Source organism: Sus scrofa, chromosome 1 (genome assembly GCF_000003025.6).
Source record: "Sus scrofa isolate TJ Tabasco breed Duroc chromosome 1, Sscrofa11.1, whole genome shotgun sequence".
Taxonomy (NCBI): Eukaryota; Metazoa; Chordata; class Mammalia; order Artiodactyla; family Suidae; genus Sus; species Sus scrofa.
The window spans coordinates 82679829-82699062 of NC_010443.5; the positions used below are offsets into that span (position 1 = coordinate 82679829).

At 39.0% G+C, this 19234-nt stretch overlaps 1 protein-coding gene across 30 annotated transcripts in view; it reads left to right on the forward strand.

Annotated features, from left to right (window-relative positions):
- The window catches only part of SNAP91 (synaptosome associated protein 91), a 157655-nt gene extending 138831 nt beyond the window's left edge, over positions 1-18824 (forward strand). For 20 of the 30 annotated variants that reach the window (XM_021091681.1, XM_021091727.1, XM_021091761.1 and 17 more), the window contains 6 exons: positions 2269-2299; positions 3399-3510; positions 10257-10340; positions 11259-11363; positions 15438-15540; positions 17376-18808. In XM_021091681.1, coding sequence (XP_020947340.1) covers positions 2269-2299; positions 3399-3510; positions 10257-10340; positions 11259-11363; positions 15438-15530 — 425 coding nt within the window. In that variant the 3' untranslated portion in view covers positions 15531-15540; positions 17376-18808. Of the gene's footprint in view, positions 1-2268; positions 2300-3398; positions 3511-10256; positions 10341-11258; positions 11364-15437; positions 15541-17375 lie in introns of all 30 variants that reach the window. The other 10 variants (XM_021091741.1, XM_021091779.1, XM_021091781.1 and 7 more) reach the window with 3 other exon arrangements.

The following is a 19234-nucleotide window of genomic DNA, read 5'->3' on the forward strand; positions in this document are numbered from 1 at the left end:
CAGGCCAGGGATTGAACCTATGCCATAGCAGTGACAATGCCAAATCCTTATTGCTAGGCCACCAGGGAACTCCAAAACTATGAAACTCTTAGAAGAAAATTTATAACAAAATATTCATGGCCTTGGATTAGATAATGTTCTTAGTTGACATTAGTGTCTTAGTGACACCAAAAGCACCAGCAGCAATAGAAAATCAAAGATAAATAAGACGTCAAAACTAAAAACTTTTGTGCTACCAATGATACTATCAAGAAAGTGAAATATCCAGATTAGAGAACTCTTATAACTCAATAATGAAAAGACAACCCAGTTTTTAAATGGTCAGATGATTTAAATAAGACATTTCCCCAAAGAATATATACGTGTGTCCAATATACACATGAAAAGAGGCTCAACATCAGTCATCTGGGAAATGCACATCAAACCACAGTAAAATATCACTTCACACCCATCAGAACAGTTATAACAAAGGGAGGAGTTCCTGTCGTGGCTCAGTGGTTAACGAATCCGACTAGGAACCATGAGGTTGCAGATTCAATCCTTGGCCTCACTCAGTGGGTTAAGGATCTGGCGTTGCTGTGAGCTGTGGTGTAGGTCGCAGATGTGGCTCAGATCTGCCATTGCTGTGGCTGTGGTGTAGGCTGGCAGCTGTAGCTCCAATTCGACCCCTAGCCTGAGAACCTCCATACGCCGAGGGAGTGGCCCTAGAAAAGGCAAAAAGGCAAAAAAAAAAAAAAAAGAAAAAGAAAAGAATAACCAGTCTTGATGAGGATGTGAAAAAATGAAAACCCTCTTAATATTGCTGGTGAGAATGTAACATTGGGCAGCTGCTGTGGAAAGCAGTTTGATGGTTTCTGGCAATGTTAAATGTAGTTACCATTAGAAGGTGTACCACATGGCTGAGCCTAGAAAGATCTCTGCTCAGCTTTGCACAAGCTTCACCTCCATGAGACTTTACCTGGGCACCCTATTTAGTCCCACCTGCCCCTCACTCTCATCCTACCCCCACCAGCTCCCCCTTACCCTGCTCTTCTTTTTCACTTGTCCATGGGCTTGCCATATCATCTTCTAGCAGCTTATATACTCATTTATTATTTTATTGTTTCCTCATCCATCTCGCCCCATTAGAATGCAAGTTCTGGAGTTCCCACTGAGGTGCAATGGGATCAGTGTCTCTGCAGCACCAGGATGCGGGTTTGATCCCCAGCCTGGCACAGTGGGTTAAAGTTTCTGGCATTGCTGCAGCTGTGGTGTAGGTTGAAACTGCAGCTCAGATCTGATCCCTGACTGGGGAACTCCATATGCCGAGGGGTGGCCAAAAAGGAAAGGAAAAGAAAAGAAAAAAAGGAATGCAAACCTCTCTAGAATTGGGATCTTTGTTTTCATTAGTAACTTATCCCACATGCTTAGAACAGTGCCTGGCATATGCAGGGCCTCAAAAAACTATTTGCCGAAGTCATACATGAGTTGAGATTAGAGCAGAATGATTAACCCAGTTGTGTCAAGAGTCCCCAAGACCACCCATATATTCATAAATTCACCAGAAAGTCTCAAATGAGTCAGCATATAGTTGTACTCATAGCCTAGGTTCTTTTACAGCTGCGTGGTAAGGATACACAGCTGAATCCTCTGAGGAAAAGGCACAGGCAGAGTTCAGAAGAATCCACACGTAGGCTTCCTTGGGCTCTCTCCTCCGCATGAGGGAAGGAGACACGGAAATGCAGTAACACACATCTGGGCAGACCTAGACTGCATCTAAGGTTTAGAGACTCGGCACCCAGGGTTTTTATTGGATGCTGATCACATAGGCACTCTGCCTAAGACGTACCAAAATGTCAGTCTCATCTCATGGACAGAAAGCAGATGTTCAGCATAAAGTACATTGTTTGTACAGTTTAGCCACAGTGAGCTGTGCTTATCACTAGGAAAAGTTTCATCTCAGTGTAGAGAACAATTTACTAGCCAGGTTCCCAGATACCAGCCACACAGGCCTTCCTAAGATAGCAGTCTCAAGCCTGCTGTGTCCACTCTTTTCTGGATGCCAGTTGACATTAAAACATGATCCTTAAAAATAATATGGCATGAAAGAAAATGTTATATTTGTGACTGTTTCCTAACATGGTTTCTTCTTTGTAAAAACTAAATACAGTCATTTGTAGGCAAAATATGGACTTTTTCTAGCCCTCTTGTCTCTTTGATCTTTTAAATGTCATATCATTTAAGCTGAGTATAGAGGTTTAAATTCTTTTTTCTTTTATCTATTTATAGATCTTGGAATTTCTGGTACCACATCCAAAAAGTAAGTGTTTTTGAAATTGTCTGGTTTTCTTATGACAGTGTATTTGTACTTATTTGAGACTATCAGACATTGTATTCATTGGAGTAATTGCTTATTCTCAAGCTAGGTCAACTTCAAAATTGGTTTTTATTTCATTCTCAACTTTTGGGGGGGGGTTGGTTATCCTACTGGAACCTCCAAACTCTTGGCTCTGAAATAAGAAGTAATAATCTGTTTTGATCTCCAGATTGTCACTAAGTTGTATCTAGGAACAGTTGGGAATTGTGAGTTGAAGTTTTTAATAGCTTTAAATTCTGTGTTTATTATAATATTCCTAGCTAACATTAATGTTTAAAAGTCTCAGGAGTTCCCACTGTGGTACAATGGATTAAGAATCCAACTGCAGCAGCTCAGGTTGCTACAGAGGTGTGAGTTAAATCACCAGCCCAGTGCGATGGGTTAAAGGATCAGTCATTGCTGTAGCTGCAGTGTAGGTCACAGCTGCAACTCACATTTAGTCCTGGGCCTGGGAACTTCCATATGCCACAGGTGAGGTCGTAAAAAAAAAAGTCTCTCATGGGGGATTGATTTTAAGTAAGGATAGTAAAAATGACAAACAGTGTATACCTTTCAAAGATGCATATTTCAACATCTCTGAAGTTGGGGTGCATTTTACAATGGATGTTATCCTACAATCACTGGAAGGCAGATTGTGGTTGTGATATAGTTTTGTGCATCCGTCATGGATGCCTCTCAGTTTCAACAAAGTATTTATGATATACTTATTTGGAATTTTTTATAACTAGTTAAGAATTCAGTTACATTTTGTGGCACATTTTTCTTTCCATTACAACTGACAGGAAATCCCTGTTATCATTGAAGTCTAAGTTCTGAATTTTTTTTTTTTTTTTTTTGTCAAATGCTCTTAAGTTCTCTTAGATACACTATGATAAGACTCCTATCAATTTTAACCTGTTCTCTTTATTACCTCTTGACTCAGACAGACTGCTTCTGACCCCAAATAAAAGCATCTTAGGAGCCTCGTACCATTCTTTTCTGATTAGTGTGTGGTTTTTTGTTTGTTTGTTTTGGTTTTGTTTGTTTGTGTGCTCGATTTTAGGGGAGATCTTCAATGGAATGCCGGAGAGAAAAAGTTGACTGGGGGAGCCAACTGGCAGCCGAAAGTAGCCCCTGCTACCTGGTCAGCCGGAGTCCCACCGAGTGCCCCACTGGTATGTAGCCACCAGAGACCAGGGCGGTGCGGTAACTTGGCCAGTTTCCAAGTGTATAAAAGCAGGGTGCATTTTGCTACTAACCTTGTACTTTTTTCATCCACATTGAAGAAATATGAGCAAGATACAGTGTTTACCCAAGTGCAAATTTCATTGACTCTATTTATAATAAAGATTGTTACCTATTTTTGGTCTTAATTTTTTCAAAATAGTATTTCTACCTCTTCAGATATCAATCCTATACTTGTACAATTATGAAAACAATATTCAAAACATTTAATATCATTGATCACTGTCTGTATTTTATCACATATCTTGCCCAAATTTCCTGATTGTCTTAATAAGTAGTGAAAACTTTCTTTCTTACCAGATAGATTAGGTAGTTTCCTATTGTGGAAGAGAACTCTCTCTTTTTGTTTTTCTTTTTTTTTTTTTTTAGCTGCCCTGCAGCATATGTTGTTCCAGAGCCAGGGATCAGATCCGAGCTGCAGTTGCAGCCTAAGCTGCAGCTTCAGCAAGGCTGGATCCTTAATCCACTGTACCAGGCCAGGGATCAAACCTATATACCAGCACCTCAGAGATGCCACTGATCTCATTACGCCACAGGGGGAAGGCCTGAACTTTCTTTTTTTTTCTTTTTTTTTTTTTTTTTAGGGCCACACCCATGACATATGAAGTTCCCAGGCTAGGGGTCTAATTGGAGCTACAGCTGCTGGCCTATGCCACAGCCACGGCAACACCAGATCCGAGCCGAGTCTGGGACCTACACCACAGCTCACAGCAATGCCGGATCCTTAACCCACTGAGTGAGGCCAGGGATCAAACCCTCAACCTCATGGTTCCCAGTTGGATTCGTTTCCACCACACCACAACGGGAACTCTCAAAACCTGCTTCCTGTGGTCTTCCCACTCCATCCCCTGGTGTTATTAAGAGCAGGGAATTCAGGGATTGATTGTTTCTGGTGAGCTCAAAATCTGGAAGAACTTAATTTTAAGAAGTGATTTCTAACATAGCAATGCCTATTATATCTAGGTATTTATCTCTTTCAATCTTTCTTTGCATTTTTTAATTCTTTTTTTTTCCTCAGCATATAGAAATTCCCAGGCCAGGGGTCAAATGGAGCTGCAGCTACCAATCTGTCCCACAGCCATAGCAAATCCAGATCCAAGCCCCATCCGTGACCTATACCACAGCTCACGGCAATGCCAGCTCCTTAATCCATGAGCAGGGCCAGGGATTAAACCAGCATCCTTGTGGATAATAGTCAGGTTTGTTACCACTGAGCCACAACAGGAACTCCTCTTTGCATTTTTTTTTAAAACAGTGCTTATTAGGGCCATTTTTGTACTTAGCTATAAAATAGTTTCATTTTAATTTTTATAAAGACGCTTGCTGGAAAACTACCACTTTTAAACTGACCTGTGCCCAGGATGGCTGTATAATTTATTGCCCCCACTAGGCTCATTTGAGAGTGAAAGAGAGAATAATCATTACCCTGGGACCCCAAGCACATACCTGTGCCTTGTAGCGTATAGATGCTGAGACTATAAGCAGGAAGCAGTCTGGGCCTAGGCAGCTGGACTCCATTCTTAAATACAAGGACATTGTTGGGGCTAGAAGGAGAGAGATTCAATAAGTATAAATAAAATCCCTAAAGAAAGAAAAAGCTTCTTTAGAACTGATCTTATAAATCTATTAATACTGCATATTGACATGAACTCTCAGCTTTTATATTATCATCACCAAATTAAAGGAACTAATTTTTCTGTTCTCTTTTGTGCAAAATTAGAGAGACCTTATATACCATCCTAAGAAGTCTTTTCTTTAATAGCATTGCTCTTAACAACAGGATAAAGCTGTTTATTATTTTTTAACAGGTTAGTTTCAAAAGTTATGATGATAGCAAAGTTTAAGGGGAGTGGATAGAAGGGTGGGGTGGATGCTGACATCTGGCAGATCAGCTATAGGTTAAAGAAAAAAAAAAATGTTGAGAACCAGAGGTGAGGATGGAAAGAAAGACAAAGAAAATTCTTGGAGTTCCCTAGTAGCTCAGTGGGTTAGGGATCTGGTGTTGTCACTGCTGTGGCTCAGATCACTGTTGTGGTGTGTGTTCGATTCCTGGCCCAGGAACTTTCACATACCATGGGTATGACCAAGAAAAAGAAAATTCTCAGGTAGAATCCACACAACTAGGGGTAATTGTGAATGAACCCACCAAGACAGTGGTTGTCCAGGTTTCTGTGTGGGGAAGTTTGCTAAATATCAAAGCCATTACCACAGAAGGGAAATAAGGGAGAAGTACTTTTAAAACAGTACTGAGTTGGAGACCTTCCTTGACTATCACCTCCCCTGAGATGAAGGCTTTAACCACACAAGGTTCAGAATTTATCAGATATGTAATTAACAACCGTTTTGCTTCTTCAGGGCAGCAAAGCCAGAAATCTGATTGGCAGGCTCCATTACAAGACTGAGATTGTCTAAAACTCCCAAACTCCTTATTTTTGTTTATGAAGGAGAAAACTTTGCATTGTTAGTAATGAAACTCCAGAAAGTTAAAGACAGTAGGTTTTAGCATAAAGTATCCACAGCAGCTGTGGAAAGAGAAATTAGAACAACAGAAATAATTTATTAGGAAGCAGAGTTACATGTGGTTCTGTTTCTTTGGTTTATTTTCCTTAACATTTTAGTCAACAGTAAAAAGCTCTCCTGTGCAGTTATTTTATTGTTATTAGCTCTGACTTAGTCATATAAAAATTCACTACCATTCACTCCATTTACTATAAAGCTCTTCTTCCTGAATGAAGCTCTAGCTTTTCTTTGACATAAGAAATCGTTCTGGAGTCCTCTGGCTTCCCTCCACCCAGTTCTTGCATAAAACTTTTCTTCCATTCTTTCATTTCTTAAAATATGTTTGATTCTCTTTTTCTGAGAACATTTAAGGAGAGACAGCCAAAACGTGCACTTCAGAAGCAGCTGTAGCCAAACCCAGGTTCAACTGCTGGCCGTTCACAAGCCAATAATTCTAGAGAAAAGTGTCAATAGAAAGGAAAGGTGCTTTAATCGGAAGAGCTGGCAGTCTGGGGAGAAGGTAGACTCATGTCCAGAAACCAACTCCAAAGATTCTGATCAGCCATGACACTTTTTAAAGGGGAAATTGAAGGGGAAGAATCTCAGTGTCTCATTGAGGCAAGGGTTGGCTTCTGCATCCTTCTTCATTGCGTGTAGACTGGCTGACTCCAGATGTTATCTTTCCTGTGTGAGCTGCCTGCAGGATTGCTAAGGGGGCTGTTAGGGCCAGAGGGCTAGTCATTTTTGTATATTGATTTTGTAAACTGCAACTTTGCAGAACTTCTTTGTTGAACTTAACTCTGATACCTTTTTGTGTATGGATTCTTTAGGATTTTCTGTATATAAGATCATGTCATCTATAGACAGAGGTAGTTTTCTTCCTTTCTTATCTGGATGCTATTTATTTCTTTTTCTTACCTAATTGCCCTGACCAGACCTTTTGTACATCTTTGTCTTGTTCTTAAGGAAAAAGCTTTCAGTCGTTCAGCATTAAGTGCAGTGTTAGCTGTGGGTTCTTGCAGATACCCTTTATCAGGTTGAAGAATTTCCCTTCAATTACTAGTTCATTTAGTGTTATTTTCTCATGAAAGGATACTGGATTTTGTCAAATGCTTTTTCTTGTATTCTATTAATATGACATTTTTTGGGCCAACCTTGAATTCCTGGGCTAAATCTCAATTGATCATGGTGCATAATTCTTTCAATATGCATATGCTGCTTGATCTGGTATGCTAATATTTTGTTGAGATTTTTGCATAAGTATTCTTAAAGGATTTGGTCTATAGTTTTCTTGTGATGTCCTTGTCTTATTTTAATTATCCCAGTAATACTGGCATCAAAGAATAAGTAGAAAATGTTCCCCTTCTTTTTTTTTTTTTTTTTTGAGAGCTTAAGAAGGATTGATGTTAATTCTTCTTTATACATTTAGTAGAATTGACCAGTAAAGCCATTTAGTTCTGGGCTTTTCTGTGATGAAAGATATTTTATTACTGACTCTATTTCTTTACTTGCTATACATCTGTTTAAATTTTAAATTTCTTCTTGAGTCAGTTTTGGGTGTCTTTCTAGGAATTTGACCATTTCATCTATACTATCTAATGTTTTAGCATATAATTTCTTACAATATTTCTTCATAGTTCTTTTTTTTTCTATAAGGTTGATAATAATATCTACACTTCCTTTCCTGATTTTGGTCATCTAAGTTTCTCTTTCTTGGTTTGTCTACCTGAAAGTTTATTAATTTTATTGATCTTTTCAAAGAACCAGCTTTTGGTTTCTTCTCTTTTCTCATTCTCTATTTCATTTATCTCTGTTCTAATCATTATCATTTCATTTCTTTGCTCACTTTGGAATTATTTGTTCTTTTTTCTAGTTCCTTATAGTAGGAGCTGGTATTTGATTTGAGTTCTTTCTCCTGCATATGGACTATATATGTTCTTTTTTCTTTGCATGCCTGTTTTTTTGTTGAAACCTGGACATTTTAACTATCATAATATGCCAACTCTGGAAATCCTGTTCTGCCCCTTCTCCAGGGTTTGTTGTTGCTGCTTTTTTGTTGTCTTGCTACTTTTGTAGGAGGTTGTTTTGTTTTGGTTTTGTCCTTTAGCTAAGCAGTCAGCTAATGATTAGGCAGATACTGCTTAAACTCCTGGAACAGAAATATTCTAGTCTTTGCAGAGGGACTCTGAGTGTGTGTGCTAGGCATGACTTCAGACTTACTTAAGTAGGCAATTTACAACTCTGTCTTAGCAATCACTCCTGCCTACTTAAAGCCTCAGAGTCAGCCAGAGCCATCTCAAGGCTTTCTTGAACATGTACAAAGCCCTGGGCACATGTATGGCTGTCTACATTCCCAGAAGTATGTCTGAGCTTTTCAAATCCTTAATCCTCAAAGCATCTCATTCTCCAGCCTTTCCTTCTGAGCTTTTTGTTTAGTCTGCTGTATGCTCTGACTGTTATCCATTGCCTCATACAGCAACAACTAAAAAAGTTGCCTGTAAGTATTTTGACAAATGTTTTCAGGTAACAACTTTAGCACTAGGTATGCTCCCAGTTTGGTAAGATAAAGACAAGCCAATGTTTTCACAGAGCTACCTTAGACAAGAAACAGAAAAAAAAAAAATATTGAAACATATTTTACTTCCTGTGGTACTATTGCCAGGAATGTATTCCATTATTTTCAAGGATACATCTGAACTGGAGAACAGTAGCTGGAACTAGGGTAAGTTAAATTGTCACAAAGCTCACTGTTCCTACCAAGATTCAGCTGATTTTTTTTTTTAATAAGTATTTTTTTAGGTTGCTGCAAACTTTTAGTTGGTTTCCAGAGTTCCAAAAAAGTTGATTTTGACAGTTTTGCCTATTTGTCCACTGTTTTTTATGGATTGGAGAGCTCTTGGAGTTACTTACTCCACCATTTTGGCTAACATCACTACAGTATTTTCTTTTTCAATTAGGATTTTGTTTAAAGTTCAACTTAAATTTAAAGAATTGCAATAGGGTTAATTGTATGCATCAGGTAAATATTAGGGGCTTTGGTGTATGACCAAAAACTAGCAGCCCTATGCCTGAAATGGGATATGTATGCTATATTATACGCAGTCTTCTAAATGCTTCCTAAGGAGTTCCCATCATGGCACAGAGGAAATGAATCTGACAGGAACCATGAGGATGTGGATTCGATCCCTGGCCTTACTCAGTGGGTTAAGGATCTGGCATTGCCATGAGCTGCGGTATAGGTTGCAGATATGGCTTGGATCCGGTGTTGCTGTGGTATAGGCCAGCAGTTGTAGCTCCAGTTAGACCCCTGGCCTGGGAACCTCCATATGCTACTGGTGCAGCCCTAAAAAAACAAATAAGTAAATAAATGCTTCCTAAAATTTAGAAATAATTTTGGTCTTTGTGCAAATGTAGAGCAGTCAAAAGCCAAAAATAAACAAATACAACACAGAAGAGAATAATAAAAAATGGGGGGGGAGTGGAAACCCAGCATTGAAAATGTAAATGAAAGCATTCCTAAAGTCTCTTACCCAATGCCTCTTGGAGGATATAATGATAGAAAAAGAGAAGCTGAAGGAAATTTGACCATTTACATTGAGAAGATGAGGAGGTAGTGAAGAAGCCCAGTGCTGAGCATAAGCTGAGCCCAAATAAGAGAGCCCAATAGCACCACACAGTGACCAGCAAGTTAGTAATGTTCTTCACATCACTGGTGTGGTACTAGCACCTTTTGTTTTTTAATTTAAAACTGAAATTTGCGGAGTTCCCGTCGTGGCGCAGTGGTTAACGAATCCGACTAGGAACCATGAGGTTGTGGGTTCGGTCCCTGCCCTTGCTCAGTGGGTTAACGATCCGGCGTTGCCGTGAGCTGTGGTGTAGGTTGCAGACGCGGCTCGGATCCCGTGTTGCTGTGGCTCTGGTGTAGGCCGATGTCTACAGCTCCGACTGGACCCCTAGCCTGGGAACCTCCATATCCTGCAGGAGCGGCCCAAGAAATAGCAAAAAAAGACAAAAAAAAAAAAAAAAAAAACTGAAATTTGCTATTTCTTTACATACTTAAGGGGCATGCATTTTAAAATTATATTCTGTCATTGAAAAACTAAATCATATTGGTTATTTCTGTTTATTGTTGTTGTGTGTGTGTTTATCTGTGCGTGTTTTGTGGGTTTTTTGATAGCAAGGAGCTGTACCTCCAACCAGTTCAGTTCCTCCTGTTGCGGGGGCCCCATCTGTCGGACAGCCTGGAGCAGGATTTGGAATGGTGAGCGATGACCTGTGGTAAAAATTGTAGCGATTACTCCTAAGGCCTTTGCCAAATCCCAGAGTAACTATAGAATATAATTCTTCCCGAAATGCAGCAAAGTAAAAGCTGTAAAAGTTAAGTCATCCACTTTAGACATTAAATCTTCTACTCATGACATGATAAAGCCAGTTATAAAATACATAAATGCTGCCATCAAGGTAATTTTTATAGTCCACTGATATGTCATTGTTGCAGTACCATTTACCTATTCTCAGCTCAATCATCAGATGAACTTTTAGTCACTCTACTAGGACTTCTCACTTACTACTTTTTTCGCTAGCAAATTTCAGGGCCATCTTCCAGAAAGAAACAAGTTTTTCTGTCTTCAAGAACAGATAAACAACAACAAAGCCTGCTTGGGGTGAGGATGCCATGTAGCCAGCCAGGCTTCTACTCCTTCCAGTGATCCTCTGCTGGCTGCCAGCCTCATAGCACCTGTCATTCAAAACTACAAATTAGATTTTCTCACAGGCCTGGATTCCTCAAAAATTTGAGTCTAGACTTTTTTTTTTTTTTTTTTTTTTTTTGCTTCACCTACAGCATGTGGAAGTTCCCAGGCCTGAAACTGAACCCATTTGGCTTGCAGTGACCCAAGCTGCTGCAGCGACAATGCCAGATCCTTAACCCACTGTACCATAAGAGTACTCCCCTCAGAAATTTGAGGGAGCATATCAAAGATACAAAGGTCAGGAGTTCCTGCTGTGGCACAACAGGGTCGGCAGCATTTCTGCAGAGCCAGGACACAGGTTCGATCCCTAGCCCAGCAATTCCATATGCCACAGGGCAGCCAAAAAAGAAAAGAAAAAAGAAGACCCAAAGGTCAGGGCATTACCAGAGTGGATTCCACTCATGCCATGAACTGCTCTGTCTTTTCAGCCTCCAGCTGGGACGGGCATGACCATGATGCCTCAGCAGCCAGTCATGTTTGCACAGCCCATGATGCGGCCACCCTTTGGAGCTGCAGCTGTACCTGGCGCACAGGTCAGTTTTTAAATGTCCACAAAAGCATGACATTAATTTCTAAGTGTAAGGCTGTCACGTGACAAAGTGCTTAAAAATGTGTTTACCTGATACAATCTTCATATCTGTTGCTTCAGAAGTAAAGGGAACATGAAAGTCAGATGAGCCATAATGTGATGTTTGGAGGAAATTGGTAGAAACAACTAACTGTCCTCATGCCCCTCTGGTCCTCTCCTATTTAACTCAGAACGCTTCCTGAGAACAAGCAGACATTTAAAGTATCTAGGTATTTATTGCAGAAAAAGTAGTACTTCTGATCCATAATTTTATTATGTGTTTCCAGAGTTAGCCAAACTCAAGGTTAGGAACAGAGTCCTCCAGAGCCAAGTTTGCCCAAGATAGTGACATTAATTGCAATGAGTTGGCCAAATTGCAAAGTCTAAGGGAGCAGTACCCACAAAACTGGGTCACCTCAGACCCTTCAAGTCCCAAGGGCCACCCTCACTTCAGATCAGCCACCTACAAATTTGAAGTGGTTTCCAGGACCACATTCAGATTAGGCAATCTTCTGGAATGACTTGCAGAACTCAGGGAAGCACTAACTTTACAGTGACAGCTTTAGTGTAGTGAAAAGATACAAACCAGATCCAGCCAAAAGCAGAGGTGCATATGGCAGAGTCCAGGAGGATTCCACACCTGAGGGTCCTTTGCCCTCAGGGATGCACTCCTCACCCGGCATCAACTTATGTCAAAACACATGCAGTTCTGCCAACCAGGAACATTACCCGAGCTTCAGTGTGCAGAGTTTTTGTCTTTTTGCCATTTCTTGGGCCACTCCCGTGGCATATGGACGTTCCCAGGCTAGGAGTCCAATCAGAGCTATAGCCGCCGGCCTATGCCAGAGCCACAGCAATGCGGGATCCGAGTCGCGTCTGCAACCTACACCGTAGTTCACAGCAACGCCAGATCGTTAATCCACTGAGCAAGGCCAGGGATTGAACCCGAAACCTCATGGTTCCTAGTCGGATTCATTAACCACTGAGCCACGACGGGAACTCCCAGTGTGCAGAGTTTTTATTGAGGTTTCATTACATAGAAATGATTGATTGAATTATTTCCTGCTTAGTTGAACTTGATCTCCAGCCCTCTTCCCTCCCTGAAGGTCAGGCTTGTATACTGTGGCCCAAAGATGTAACTCTCTAATTACCTGGTTGGTCGTTCTGGCATGACTAGCCCCCCACCCTGAGTCATCTTGTTAGCATAAACTATCAGGTGTGGTTCCAAAAAACCCACCCTGAAAAACAAAGACATTCCTTTCACTCCAGAGATTCCAAGGGTTTGGAGGATACCTTCCAAGGTCCAGGACAAATGGCAGACCTCTATTTAGGTGAAGCCAGATTTCTTACTACACAGTATGCTACCTGCATTTACAGAAATGCTCAGATACATGCACTTTGTTGAACTGTTTTGCTACTAGTGGTGAAGTTCATACAGATGAGTCACCATTTCTTTATTTCTGTTATAAATTCTCCCTGGCCATAGCAAAGGTATATGTAGAACCAAAGAGGTTTTCACTATGAGAAATTGACATAGAAGGAGGCAGACCACCGAGTTATAACTTTACTAGCACTGTGCTGAGCAAACCAAGACACATGACTCAAATGTATTTTCTGATATCAGTGAATGGTTTCACTTCCATGTTTTTAACTTCCCACATGGATATTTATGTTGTCTTATTTGTAAGACTCCTACTGTGAACTTTCTGAGTGTACTTTAAACCCCTTGGCTTCCTTGAATCACCTCTAAATTCATGCTCTACCTGGTTCTGGCATTTGCTTTCACTTTCTTTACTTTAACCCTTTAAAAGCCATAATATCCAGGAGAGAGAATGGCGGGTGTCCAAAGAGATGAATTTAGAATGAATGTGAGAGGCCCAAGCCTTCGAGGCCATAATCGAAGTACTGGTTTCCTGAGAAATTTAAGTCAGCTGTGAGACGAATGAACACTGCCTTTTGTTGTTTTGTGGGGGAATGAGGAAAGTTTGGGGTGTAACAATTGGGGTTGAATTCAATCTAGATATATTTAAATTCTAAGAAGGGTCTCATTTATTGTGAATGTTTCCTTGATGGTTAAACATATCCATAACTATCTACAACCTTTTTGAAAAATAGAAGATGTTTCTATTTTTATGAACTTGGAGGGATGTTACTGAGATTTTTAAAAATCTTACCATATTTGGGGTATTGAAAGCTTAAGAAATAAATTAATAAAGTTTTATTATTTAAGGTAGTTTTCCTGCATGATACCAGTGTTACATAGCCTCAATTTGTTGACTTAATTCAAAGAATGCAAATGAAAAGTAAAAAAAAAAAAATGGATGATATGAAAATACAGTGTTTTTAATCATTTAACTGAATGTATGGTAATTTAGGAAATGATATGCCACATTTATACAATTTTTAGATTGTACTTCATGTATCAGAGAAGAAGCATAGCTAATTATATACTAAATGAGGAAATAAACATGAGTTTGCAGCTTTGGGAAACAAAGCAGTGGTTCATGAGCGACTGTTCCACTGTTCCTCGTTGATATCACGGTGTTGTCATCTCACCTAATCATTTATTTTATTCCAATCCTTGAGTTTCTTATCTTCCAAACAACTTCGGCCTTTACATTTACTTTTTCCTGGACTTTCTATGAAATACGGTCTCAGTTGTAAAAAAAAATTGAAATTTGGAGTTCCCATTGTGACTCATCAGGTTAAGGAACCCAGTTTTGTCTCTTCAAGGATTAGGATTCAATCCCTGACCTTGTTTAGTGGGTTAAGGATCCAGCATTGCTGCAAACTGCGGTGCAGGTTGCCAACACAGCTTGGATCCAGCATTACTGTGGCTGTAGTGTAGGCCGACAGCGGCAGCTCTGATTTGACCCCTAGCCTGGGAACTTCCATATGCCTCCAGTACAGCCATTAAAAGGAAGAGAAATTGGAAGTTTGACTAATAGATCCTACAGTCAGTCAAGTGTTTCTGGACATAGAAACAAATCTAAAATTCCTTACTCCTGGAGCTCTGTTTTCTGAATTAAAACACACACACACACACCACCACACACACACACACACACACACACCACCACACACACCACACACACACACACACCATACATCCCTGCCCTACAAGCCCAGGTTTCTGAGATTTCCATAATATTATAAGCTTAGGAGATTATCTAGACTCAAAGGATGCATTCCAGTTATTACCCTGTATAGATTACCAGGGGTAGTAACTGAATGTATTACCTTTTTCAGGGCCTTATACACCAATATTTCTGCAGAAGCCTGTTCCCAGAACTTATTTCTGTCACACAGTGAAATAATTTAGATAGTAATTAAACATACAAGATAAGGAAATTTTTTGTCACTTTTGCTGCGAGTATGATTCTTCCCTATCGTATAGAATAATTAGTCTTCTCAGCAAGCTGGACAAACAGTATTGGAATTTAGTGACATTCATAACTAGGAGACTATTTGCTCATCGAGTGCCCCCAAACTTGACAGGTTTTCATTTAAAATACTTTTTGTGAAATCCTAGTATATTTAACTCATACTTTTAAGTAATTGCTGAAGTGCCTTTCTACAAACTGTCCACTTTCCATTTTTCCTTCAAACTCACGCTAAGAAAAGTGATGTATATTCCTTTATTGGTTTAGTGGTACTAATAACTCAAAGTAGAAATGCTTTTGAATAGAGAGATTGTGTAGGGTGATTTTTACTGTGTAGTCATAAGAGCTTTACGTGGCTAGTTCTTCACATCTTCCCTAACTAATATCCGTATTGTTCTACCAGAGTCCTCAGATTTTACTTTGGCTAAATTTGATGTCAAAGAAAGTGGAGAAAGCCCAACATACTTTGAAGTGGGTTTTATAAATCAAAACCTGAAACTGCACTGTGACCAAGTAGAACAAAGTAGATGTTGTCAACTATTAGACATCTAATCTTCTGCATGTTTGTTTTCTGTGGAACGTGTCCTGCCTAATACTCATCTATCTCTCTGTTTGCTTTCTGTCTCCATTATCTTGGGCTGGCTTTTCCCCATTAGCTTTCTCCAAGCCCTACACCTGCCACTCAGAGTCCCAAGAAACCTCCAGCAAAGGACCCATTAGCGGATCTTAACATCAAGGATTTCTTGTAAACAATTTAAGGTATCTAATATTGAGCTTTTCCTGCGGACTTGTAATAATGACCTGTGCTATGCTTAACTGTTTTATGGCTAATACTTGTACTCCTGTGTTTTGAATACATGTATATAATAATAATAATTTGAAAGTGTATGCTTTTAAAATCAGTATTGAAATCTCTCTTTATTAATGACTTTTTAAATCTACTTAATTTATAAAACTAAGAGGGAGAAACCTCTAAATTGTCCTGAACCTGGAAAGCACAAAGATTATACTGATAAAGCAAAAAGTTGCCCAAGCTACTTCATAAATTAGAAAATTGCAACTTCATTACATGACGACTGGAATTTATAGAAAAGTAACATTTATAATACCTCATTTAGAAATTATCTAAGAATATATTTGGCTACATAGCTGTAATTTTATGTATCCTTATTTGGTCTCATCAAATAAAGCTTACATTATTACCTTTTATATTTCTGCATTCAAGCAGAATATTAAATTTCTAGCATTCTAGTTTTAAATTTCTAATGTAATTTATAAAATTATTAATGCTGGACTCATGGAAGGAAATTGATGAAGGAAAACCATTTACTGTTAACTCAGCACCTAACACAGGGCTAGGTTCTCAACAAATACATGCTGAATATGGATGAACAGTAATAATGAGGCTTTTCATTTACACATTACTTTTCCTATGCAATTCCCAGTCATTAGGTCTTGTGATCATCTCTGTAGATCAGACTCTGTGAGATAAATTAGCCAGATACTTTTGTGTCCATTTCATGGCTGATGAAACTGTTCTTTGGCATTAAGTGATATTTGCCGCAGGTCACAGTGGAAGAGCAAGAAGAGTGTCAAAGGTTTTGGACCACTATCCAGTGTTATTTTTATCATTGTTTTTATCTACTACCTGTCTACTTTTTAAAATTTCTCTAATGCCTACTAAGATTTTTGTGGATTCCTGACATGATTTTTTGTTCAGAGTTAATGGTTTATCTGCGTGCCCAAATTTTCTGTCCTACCTTGGGCTGGATTGGGCTGAAGTAGGCATAAGTAAGCCAGTGAGTACATACTTCTTAGCAGCTGAAGTTTCAGGAGTGACCAAGGACACTGCAGGGAGTGGCCTCTTATCCACCTTTTATTCAGTAATATTGTTGTTGTTATATGCAGAAATTCTGATAAGCACCTGAAATAGATGCTTGAGGCAGAACCTGCCCTCAGACTCATAGTCAAGAGAGAAACAGATACCATGTAATGTATCTGTAATGAGGAAAAGATTTGGTAATGAAGAAAAGTTGCCCCCAAGGCTAAGCTGAAACACTCCCAAAGGTGAGGCTGCTCACAGAGAGATAAGCCTCAGATAGCCAGGGAGCTTAGTGAGAAAGTAACATTAAGTGAAGGCCTTGAGTCACTCAGGCCTATCTCCTTTCTCTTCTGTCCTATCTCTTGTTCAGAGGCTCACTGAGCACCACAACTGAAAAGAAAAAAAATAAAAGGTAGTCCCTGCCATTCCCCCTTTTTTCTACTGCCCTTTTTTTTTTAATATTACACATTCTTAATTGATACTGAATGTCGTGCTAAGACGTCAGAGTATCCAAATTTCAAAAGTTTGCTGATAGAATTTCCTTATCTAAAATATAAAATGAAAGTGTACCTTGGAAGTTTCATTTTTCCTGGATGAAATGTTAAACTCGTTTTTAAAGAATTGTCCAATGTATGTAAATGTGAATTTGGTAATACAAAAACCTTTGATGTAAAGAGTCCTCGTAGTAACTGTAGTAAAATTGCAAGCAAAGTAAAATGTTTGAAGAGTATGTAAAGTTGTTTTCTAATCCAAGTGCTTTTTATCTTTACAGCTGCAGTTTTTGTGACTGAATAGGAAAAAAAAAAAAAAAAAGAATGAGTTTGGAGACTTCAGATAAGATTGATGCTCAGAGTTTCAAAATGAGCCACCAGTACCAATCCCAAAGCTTATTTATAACTTCTCTTCCAAAATGTGTAGCACAGCTGTGAAAGTGAACATTAGGAATGTGTACTACCTTAGCTGTTATCCCTCTTCTCAAAATTGTAGTGTATTTGGGTTCTTTGTGTGTTGTACGATATAAACAATGGATGGATGTTTCCAATGCCTTTAGTGCTTTTCTGGACCTCGCCCACGGACGGATGATGCAGCTGTTGTGTGGTGAGCCTTTTGGAAAGGTGTCTGTGTTTTGTTTTTTTGTTTTTTTTTTTTTGAAGGTTTCAATGTACATATAACTTTTGGACAAACCTAAACTTTCCCTCTAAATTCTCTTCTGTATCTATGTTACAAACAGTGTGATAATATCAGATAGTAAGGGAAACATTCTTTCAATATACAAAACTTTTTTTGGTGTGGAGTACATTTTTTCCAATCACAGGAACTTCAACTATTGTGGGAAATGTTTATTTTTGTGGCACTGTATATGTTAAGAAATTTTATTTAAAAAAAAAAACTGTAAAGTTTAATGTCCATAAGAAATATTTCTCCTTGAAGCTACCTTATCAAGAATGAAAACCAATATGGGAAGTCCATATTTAAGCCCTGCTATAATAAAATATATATTTTAATTATATTTGACAGGTTTTGCATCTAAATTGACCTATTTATTCATTCTTGATTAAATGCACTGAGAAGTAAAGGGTCTGTCTTTATCATGTCCGTGAAAATGAAATTAGAAATGTACTATTCAAGTGATTATGAAGGCACCTCCCCCCCTTCAAGGTATAGCTGTAATTTAAAAACTACTGCAGATATTTTCATTTTCTTGTGGGCTTTATGTACATCTGTTGATTTGGTATTTCTTTGTGTATTCTCTAGACTAGTGTTCCTCCATCCCTCACTTGAGCTCAAAGTAGGTTTTGTTGTACCATTGTGATTAGAATTTAAACTAATTCAGAGAATTGTATCCTTTATTGTACATACTGTATTCTTTAATTTTTAATTCGTTGTCATACTGTCTGTGCTGATGGCTTGGCTTAAGATTTCGACGCATAAACGAGGTCACTGTTGATCAGTGTTGCTAGTGGCTTGGCAGCTCTTCGTAAAAGCATATTGGGTTGGAAAGGTGTTTGCCTTTTTTTTCAAATTATTTAATAGGTGTATGGTACCATTTAAAAGTGGTTGTATCTGAATTTACTGTGGGGATAACATACACTGTAATGGGGAAAAAATACCTACAATCAATTTCAAAATGGCTTTTCTTTGTATTTCAGTTGAAAACCCCAGTGCATGTACGCCCTCTGAGATGCAATAAACACCTTGAACAAAGAAAATGCAAACATAATCTTTCTCTCTTCAATTATTTTTTAGGGGGAAAAGTCTGTTTCCAATGACACACATATCATATACAAAATGTCGCACATTTTAAAACATGTAGGATGAGTAATGCTGTCTGTGCCAACAGAGTTTTGATTATTTTTCAATAAAGTAAAAAGAAGGGAAAAAAGAACAGTTTCAATCAGCTGTCATTAAACTTGGGATTCCAGAGTTCCCATCATGGCTCAGCGGAAATGAATCTGACCAGGAGGACACGGCCTCGCTCAGTGGGTTAAGGATCCAGTTGCTGTGAGCTGTGGTGTAGGCCGGCAGCTACAGCTCCAATTTGCCCTCTAGCCTGGGAACTTCCAGATATGCCGTGGGTGTGGCCCTAAAAAGACCAAAAAAAAAAAAATTGAGATTCCGTGGTTGCTGCCA